At 48.4% G+C, this 9,050-nt stretch overlaps 1 protein-coding gene and 1 pseudogene across 2 annotated transcripts; one reads left to right on the forward strand and one right to left on the reverse strand.

Annotated features, from left to right (window-relative positions):
• The first annotated feature begins 3,693 nt into the window (after positions 1 to 3,693).
• Positions 3,694 to 5,839, forward strand: C9H8orf33 (chromosome 9 C8orf33 homolog). 2 transcript variants are annotated; one of them, XM_038342796.1, is made up of 5 exons: positions 3,694 to 3,975; positions 4,057 to 4,347; positions 4,496 to 4,580; positions 4,727 to 4,873; positions 5,281 to 5,839. In XM_038342796.1, exons 1-5 carry the CDS (start codon positions 3,970 to 3,972, stop codon positions 5,418 to 5,420), a joined length of 669 nt encoding a protein of 222 aa, XP_038198724.1. In that variant the 5' UTR covers positions 3,694 to 3,969; the 3' UTR covers positions 5,421 to 5,839. The 2 variants fall into 2 exon arrangements, with proteins under 2 accessions (XP_038198724.1, XP_038198725.1); XM_038342797.1 differs by having other exon boundaries at positions 3,694 to 3,953.
• Positions 5,577 to 6,539, reverse strand: LOC119823650 (annotated as a pseudogene).
• Positions 6,540 to 9,050: the final 2,511 nt, after the last annotated feature.

Raw genomic sequence — 9,050 nt, forward strand, 5'->3', positions numbered from 1 at the left:
TTCAATCTAATCACACCAACGTGTAAAAGCCCTGATAAATCAATGTTAGTCCCCAGATGTGCTGCCATGTTAGGAACCTCCAGGAATTACGGGGCTGCTCTTGCCAGAACGCAGCAAAGAAATACAAACCTCTGCGTAGCACCCATAAAGCAATTAATCTTGCCAATGGCTTGAATAAACTTGGAAGCAAATTTTCCTGGCGAAAAGCTGAGCTAAGTGAAAGACCCACTAGCACACTACCTCAGCAGGACTCCCTCCTTGTCGTCGTCCCCCCCCCCCACCCCACAACAGCTACAAAATCCTTTCTTCTCGGAATCGGCTCCACCGATCCACCACCGTTGGGCACCAAGGACAGAAAACCTGGTTTGGAGCTAAACCAACGCACCCCCGGGCTGTGTTCTTCTCTAATGTTAACTGAGTTCCCAAGTCCGGAGCATCTTCATCGCACACCTGTCAAGTCCCTACCCGCCCCCGCCCCATCACGATCCCTCACACACCTCCTCACAAACCCTCCCACGCCGCCTCTGCCCCAGCTCGAACCAGCCCCGCATCCGCCACCGCCACGCTGGGGACAGCAGGTGACGGTTCCCAAGCCGAGGCTTAGCCTAGGAAACTAACTCACCGTGGGAGTCGCGCTGGGCACCGTGCTTGCCCAAATCAACCACAACCGACCCTCCAAATCCCGCCCGACTTCCGGCCGCGGCCCCGCCCCGTGCCCCTCCGTATGGCCGCTCTAGACCCAGGAAAGTCCGGCGACTCTGGCGACTCGATGGTTCAAAGCTATACCCTGTGAACTCGTCCGGCGTTCCTTACTGATTGATATAAGCGGTTCTAAAGGACCCGAGCACACAACGAAGTTCAACTTAATAAGAGGATACTATCAGAAGCATGGCAAAAACTTAAGATAACGGAATAATGGGAGATTTTATTTTATTTTTATTTTTTTGGTTTTTTTTCGAGACAGGGTTTCCCTGTAGTTTCTAGAGCCTCTCCTGGATCTAGCTCTTGTCGACCAGGCTGGCCTCGAACTCAGAGATCCGCCTGCCTCTGCATCCCGAGTGCTGGGATTATAGGCGTGCGCCACCACCGCCCGGCCTAATGGGAGATTTTAATTCAAACGCTCCAAGAATTAGAACGAATTGTGGCTTGATTTAAAAAGTCACATGGTTGGGGTGTAGCTCAGTGGCAGAGAGACTGCCTAGTATGTGCCAGGCCACAGCTTCAGTGTCTTACACTGGTAAATGAAACGTAAACACATAAGAACAAACCAACAATTTGACAGGTGAGTGAAAAAAACATGCCAAATTCCGTAAGCAGGTAGTAGTTTATTGTTTTGTAGGGGTGTTCACAGACCATTTACAAAAACTGATTATATGCTCGTTTTATAGGCATATTAGACAAAATTGTTACTGTATAAAACGTTCATACAGCCCGGCGGTGGTGGCGCACGCCCTTAATCCCAGCACTCGGGAGGCAGAGGCAGGTGGATCTCTGTGAGTTTGAGGCCAGCCTGGTCTACAAGAGCTAGTTCCAGGACAGGAACTAAAGCTACAGTCGGCTAAAAGTCGGTTGGGATTTCAGAAATATTGACTAGACAATCTTATAAAAATTACCTGGAAAACTGCAGACTATAAAGTGAAGAAAAGGGGCTGGAGATGCTGTTGAGCACTTAAGGGTACTGGAGGTGCTCTTGAGGGGCTGGTGAGATGGCTCAGTGGTTAAGAGCACTGACTGCTCCTCCAGAGGTCCCTGGTTCAATTCCCAGCACCCACATGGCAGCTTGCAGCTGTCTGTAGCTCCAATTCAAGAGAATCTGACATCATTATACCAATGCGCATGAAATAAAGTTAAATAAAGTTAAAAAAAAGAGTAAAAATGTAGTTTGTGGTGGTTTGAAAGAAAATGGTCCCCAAAGGGAATGGCACTATTAGGAGGTGTAGCCTTGCTGGGGGTAGTATGTCACTGTGGGGGCGGTCTTCGAGGTCTCTTTTGCTCAAGCTTCACTTAGTGTGATAGTCAAGTTGACTTCCTGTTGCCGGCAAGATGTAACACTCTCAGCTCCAGCACATCTGCCTGCACGCAGCCATCCTCCCTGTCATGATCATAATGGACTGGACCTCTGAAACTGTAGGCGAAGGCACCTCAATTAATATTTTCATTTATGAGTTGCCATGGTTGTGGTGTCTCTTTATAGCAATAAAAAAACTCTTAAGACATAGTTACATATTAAAACAAAAACAAAGTGGATTCCCTCTGAGGAATACCTGAGAATGACCTCTGGCCTACACACACACACACACACACACACACACACACACACACACTCGCACGCACACATGCACTCCAGAAAGGGAATCCATTACGGACCAAAGCAACCACTGCACGAAAGTCCAACTTGGTGAACCAGTATGGTTTTTTTTAAATGTTTATTTATTAATTATGTATACAATATTCTGTTTGTGTGCATGTCTGAAGGCCGGAAGATGACACCAGAACTCTTTACAGATGGTTGTGAGCCACCATATGGTTGCTGGGAATTGAACTCAGGACCTTTGGAAGAACAGGCAATGCTTTTAACCACTGAGCCATCTCTCCAGCCCCCCCAGTATGTTTTTTATTGGGGTTACTACCAGGAATATGAGTGAAAGGTTACTTACGAGGAGCAGGGATGACCATGATAAATCCCACCCCCAGCTTGGGTGATGGCTCCAGACAGTGCAGCCCTGGAGCTCTCTGCACAGCCCGCAGGCAGTTTCAGAGTCTGAGAACCCCCTCCACATCCAGTCAGACTCCCTCCCCCAGCAGTTGTTACCCCTTTTTTGACAGCTGGCGAATTCTGTTTTCATCCAGAGCCTCATAAGCCTCCTTCCCCATCCTGTCTGGGACTCTGAGGGAGATGCCATACACCTGTAGTCACGGGCTGTTCCTCAAGGTTTGAGAAGAAATGAACCAATTGTCAAGGGCCTAGAGAAGCAAAGCTCGCAGCAGTAGAAGGGAATGAGAGATGGTTTGTTCTGGAGACATTTTGAGGATCCAAGAACACAGATTTAGGTAGTCTTAAAATCCATGTTTCAATGTGGAAACAGTTTCACGAAATCTTAGTTTTACAGAACAAAGAAAGTCATAAATCAAGATAATTAGAATACATTGGTGGGTACACCAGAGAGGCAGTTACAATGCGATGGGGAAGCATTTCAATAGGCACAAGATGTTATTGGAACTTTGGGGTTGGTGGAAATCAGTGGTCTGCTAACTTAACAGATTCTAAAAGATTTTTTTAAAATTTTACTTATTATATATACAGTGTTCTGCCTGCATGTATGTCTGCAGACCAGAAGAGGGCACCAGATCTCACTACAGATGACTGTGAGCCAGCATGTGGTTGCTGGGAATTGAACTCAGGATCTTTAGGAAGAACAGGTAGTTCTCTTAACCGCTGAACCATCTCTCCAGTCCCTCTAAAAGGTTTTTAATCTATTAATCACAGCAAGATGTTAGTTCTGACACAGAGGTGGGCAAGGAATGGCTGTTCTAGAACTAGTTCAAGATAAGGTAATTAGCCACTAGATCTTCAACATTCCAATATCTCCATATCACTGTAGTTGTACAAGTCAATCGCACCTTGGACCTCCTGGAACTGGAATTTAGCCCCGCCCCGCCCCGCCTCTGGGCGTTCTGCCCCGCCCCGAGGGGATGGGGAGGGAAGAGATGTTCCATTCCTATCTCACCGCGTGCCCGACTGGTTTCTCGCGGGTGCACTCTGCTGGGTTCTCCGAGGCCTCCACGTTCGTCCCTGCGCTCTCTGCATCCTCCCAGAGTTGTTGCACGCCCAGCCTGGAGCGTTCGGTTCACCGAGTGCTTTTTGCTCGCTGGTCCGCTGCGGAACTCTGTGCCGTAGACGCGTTTCCAGAGGACTTAGTTCATTGCGTTTTTTAGGATTTACGTAGCTTCCGGTAAATTCTACGGCGCATGGCGGTGAGCTGCAGGAGAAGACATGTTGTAGCAAGGCCCTGGGTGTGGGTTCTTTGTGAATTTCGTCCTGTCCCATGCTTTTAGGAGTTAGGCCGTCCTGCACTGGAGACACCAGCAGCCTCAAGCCGAAGAACTCAACGCTCTCTGCGCAGACCCCGGCTCCCCCGCCCGGCTTCCGGTGCCTCAGACCCTCCCCTTCTCAGTTCAGTGCCACCTGCTTGTGACTCCGCCACCAGAGCACGTCCCGTAGGCAACACAGTGTCGATGAAGCAGAAGAAGAAGAAAATCCCGACTAGGGTCTCTGGGACAAACGGAGAAGAAAAGACCTCCGAGAAACCTGTTCCAGAGGAAGCTCCCCCCAGTGCTGAGGCCCAGGTAAAGTTGGGATTCCCTGTGAGTTTTCTGGGTGCTGGCCCGCCTGCGAGTGTGGTCTAGGTAGGCGAAATTAAGGCGCTGAAGGGATGGGACGGGGGTCTGTGGGATCCTGATGCCTGTCACAGCCACGCCCCTCTTTCCATCACAGGCGGAGCAGCTGGCGAGGGAGCTGGCCTGGTGTGTTGAACAGCTGGAGTTGGGTCTCAAGACGCAGAGACCCACCCCGAAGCAGAGTAAGAGCTCCTTCTTTATAGTTAGGGAAGTGTAGCCGGTGACAGTGCTGTGTCCGATAGCGTTGCCAGGGGATGGAACCGTTGCTTTTGTACTAGGACGGTAGGGAGTGTGTATGAAGTTACCAGCTCCTTATTTCTATCTGCAGAAGAGCAGGCGGTTGGGGCAATCCGAACCTTGCGCAGTGAGAAAACCCCCTTGCCCCGGAAGAGACAGCTGATGCGCTCCTTGTTTGGGGACTACAGGGCTCAAATGGATGCGGAATGGCAGGAAGCCCTGAAAGCCCTCAGGACTGGTGAGGAACTGGGAAGTGATTGATTCAGTATATCTACTTCCAGGGGATAGGGAGAAGCTCGCTCAAGGAAAAACCCTAAGCTTACCTCTCTGGGGCAGCGGCCCTGGAAAAAGGAGGACCCAGGTCCTCACCTCGTTCTGTTTTGGGGGTGGAAAAACCCAACTCATCTGTCTAGGCTTTGGTTCATTCCACTGACCACAAACATATACTAGTTGGGTGAAGTTTTTGTAACTAAATGACCTGGATTCAAATCCTGGATCTTAACATTTTTGGCAAGTTACTCCATTGCTGAATCTCACGAGGAAATGACAATGTTGATGTTATAGGACCGTTGTGTGGGCAGCCATAACTGCATGGATAACATTAGCTGTTACTCGGTTCTGACTCTCTGCTCCCCCTTCCTGCAGCTACCCAGTCAGCCCGGGTCCAGCTTGTAGGCGAGGCGGCCAGAAAGAAGAGCGGAAGGGTCTGCAGGCCTCGTCCAGTGGGAAGAACCAAGGCCGCTGTGGACTCTACTGATGAAGAGTTTCGGTTCAATTTCTTCTAGATTCTCCTACATTCTGGACTAGTCATCCTCCTCCAGCGTGGTGTGGGGATTTGTCTTGAGTGCAGGGCCCGGGTAGGAATTGCTCTCAGCGGAAGTGGGATTGATTTGTCCCTATCTGGTGTGTGGACGCGAAGCTGCTGGCCCGTGTGAGACTCCTTATGGGAACTTTTGGAGGAGATGTTCCCCCTGTCAGAGAGAGGTGCATTTGGGACCTCTTCCGTGATAAGCCTGCTTGTTGTGTGGGTTGTAGAAAGAAATGGTCCTCCAGTCACTGGGAGTAGCTATTGGCGGTGAGGAACTGAAGAAGCTGTGTAATTACTTATACATAGCGCTCACTTTTGAAAGGATGCCCTGGCCATTGGCTTAGTGCCTTATCTATTGTTAGAGCACCCTAATAAATATTTTTTTCTACACACAAATACTTTATTACTGCAATATACACAAACTATAAAGGAATAAGAAGTTAAGATATCTGCATTGTAACAAGCAGGTGGCAGTTGCACATCCAGGGTGGACAGAAGGCTGGAAGGAGACTGCAGTGACCGGATTCCCGTGGTAGGAAGGGTGTCTTTGGAGGCGAAGGGCGTCCGGGTGCAGCAGCTCCTCAGCCACACTTTCCTCGCTCAGGCTTATGAGAGGCACTCCATTCAAGGGGAGATGTGCAACCTGGTGCTCCTCGGGCAGGTCAGAGCTCTCAGAATCTAGAGGACTGAAGGGGAAGAGCTTTTCTATTTCTGGGTAGGTGTCATCAGAATCAGGAATAGAGCTTTGTGTCTTAGCAGGCTTCTCGGTGATCTTTAGTGCTGAAGCATGTGCACGTGTGTGTTCTTCATGTCCCACACTCACCTTCTTGACAGTTGAAGTTGGCTTTTTTTGTTTGAGGGGCCTATTAGTCTCCACCGGCTTTCCTATAACCCTGTTGACAGTTCCCAGAGCCTTTCTGCTGGCTTTAGGCAAGGCTGGAGCATTGAACACTTTGCCAACTTGTGATACTGAGAGACCTGCAATTTCCCATCTAAGGCCTCGACACCAGAGCCCAGCCAGCTTCAACCCATCCTTGGATGCCAAAGGGCTGCCTCATTCTTCATTATCCTTATCAACAAAGACCAGACTAGCCATCCTGGATTACTCTGTGACACCCTAACAGCCCCACCCCTTTACAGAATGCTCTAAGTCCTAGAGTCTAGGGTGTCTAAGCCCTTCCTGGACTAAAGAATCCTTCTAGCAAGTATGTAGTTCTTAGTCAAGTCAAGTCATCATGTAGTTACCTATACCTGGAGCCTGCTTCAGGGAGAATTTAAGGGACATGCCATGTCTTGCTTAGATTACTAAGCTATATTTGGAAAGGGCACCTTGAGAGCAAGCCTTGAAGTCCAGGGAGACTATCTTCGATGGTTTGGGTGTTGATGAATAGAAGAAGTTAAATATCTAGTGACCAAGGTTGCTTGGAGGGAAAATACTGTCATAATAAAAGTTCTACTTTATTAACCGACACCAGGGACAGTTGTCCTGGGGATTAGCATCATATTAGAGGAGATTTGCTCTTCATTCTGCTGGCACCAGACTGTTCCGTGATTTGATCCAGAAAAAGAACCACATAGAATGTTGGAAACATTGAGCCAAGATCATCCTAGGAACTTTCTATAACGCTGTAGATGCAGAGCTGACAGGTATACTTCTCCATGTGAATGGTACCAGTGATCCTGTAGGTGTTTTGTATAGAAAGTTCTCATGGGGCTAGAGATGGCTGTGTTGACAAACTGCTTGCCCTGAAAGCACAAGGACCTCGGTTTGATCCGCAGAAACCACATGAAAATGCCATGTGTGGTAGCAAACATTTGACATTCCAGCAGTGGTGAGGCAGGGGCAGGAGGATTCCTTGGACTCAGTAGCCAGCCAGAATAGCTCAAGAGGTGAACCATAGGGTAAAACGTGACTGTATCAAGAAATAAAAAACAGCCGGGCGGTGGTGGCGCACGCCTTTAATCCCAGCACTCGGGAGGCAGAGGCAGGCGGATCTCTGTGAGTTCGAGGCCAGCCTGGTCTACAAGTGCTAGGTCCAGGACAGGCTCTAAAAAAGCTGCAGAGAAACCCTGTCTTGAAAAACCAAAAAAAAGAAAAAAAAAAGAAATAAAAAACAAGATGATCCTTAAGGAAGAACACTCAAGGTTGTCCTCTGGCATTGACATGTATACACACATGTGCATATGCATGGAACTTCTCACCAGCAAGAAGCCACAGACTGCCTCAGAATCTGTAATGGTTGTATACCCTTAGACAATACACCATAAATCAAACACGCTCAAGCCTGTGTGACAACCATGAATAGGTTCTAAGGGGTTGCAGAGCTTCCTAGCAGAAAGATGAGCAGCCTCGGAGCTGCTGCTGGGAGTCCTACTGTCATGTGGGTCTCATCAGAAAGCAGACATTGTGTATACAGACAAAGTATACATGCTTAGCTGAAGAGAGGGCTTAGCAGGTAAGAACACTGGCTACTCTTCAGGAGGATGCAGCTTCTGTTCCCAGCTCTCACGTGACAGCTCACAGCAGTTTGTAACCACAGTGACATGGGATCTGACATCCTTTTCTAGCCTTCTTGGGCTCCAGCCATGCAGTTGGTGCACATACATGAATTCAGTTCAGGCACGCTCAAACATGCAAACACGCTGCTGGTGAGAAAATGGAAGGGGCATGCGTAGCTCTCCCTTGTAGCCATTTGAACATCCTTCGAGGCTTTCAGAGTTCCAAAGGAGTTCAAGAGTCTGGGGAAGAAATGGCCACAGCACCTTGAAACCACAGGCTGCTTTACACCAAGCTTGGAGATACAGCCAGCGGCGCCAGATTCTGCATTGGTTAAGGGCATCTGCCTATGAAGTCTGATTTAGCCTCATGTCTTCCTTCTAGACTTCCAGCTTAGTCACTTTCACTTGGCAAAAATACAAGCATCCATCCTCCCCATTTTCACCACAAGAAGGTTCACGTCTTGGGTTAAGTTTTCCAAGACAAAGCCAGTGAGAACGGGAAGATGAATGAATATCACAGGCTGCAAACATCTCACCACCTCCTGCACAGCGGGGTCAAATCTGTGTCTTCGATGTCTGCTTTCCTCTTGTCCATATGGCTACGTTTGAATCAGGGCATAGTGAAAACAGTTCTTCCTGGGGGTCATGGTCGACAGTGATAGCCATCTTGCAAACTATGAAGAAAAAGCCAAAATTATGAGTTGCAAATCAGGGCCATCGGGAGTTTCCTTTAGGATTTTGTTATAGAAGAAAAGCAGTCCCTCTGCACCCCATTCATTTCAACACTAAAGTCGGTGTCTGTTACTCGCAGCCCAATACTTAATGGTGACTATACTGGAGGCTCTGGAGACACTTTTAGCCATAGATAAAGTCTTAAAGGCAGTAGATCCTGTTTCTTAGAGTCCTGGACCCAGCAGTTTTGTGGTCTCCATCCATTCTGCCACCCAAAGATGAAGACTAAATTATTCTGCTGCCCTGAGGAGCCTCACAAGTAGAGACTAAAATTTAGGCCATTGTTGAACAAAGATTTCTTTTCATGTTTGATTTCCTAAGGGTTCAATTAATCTGGATTGCTTTTAATTTCATCCTCAGCTGACCTCAGGAATGA

Source organism: Arvicola amphibius, chromosome 9, assembly GCF_903992535.2.
Source record: "Arvicola amphibius chromosome 9, mArvAmp1.2, whole genome shotgun sequence".
Taxonomy (NCBI): Eukaryota; Metazoa; Chordata; class Mammalia; order Rodentia; family Cricetidae; genus Arvicola; species Arvicola amphibius.

Bases quoted from the DNA above. Each gene is read 5' to 3' on its own strand.
- C9H8orf33 (XM_038342796.1), top strand. The intron at 4,581-4,726 runs GTAAGAGCTCCT...TTCTATCTGCAG, and splicing joins GAGACCCACCCCGAAGCAGA to AAGAGCAGGCGGTTGGGGCA. The intron at 4,874-5,280 runs GTGAGGAACTGG...CCCTTCCTGCAG, and splicing joins CCTGAAAGCCCTCAGGACTG to CTACCCAGTCAGCCCGGGTC.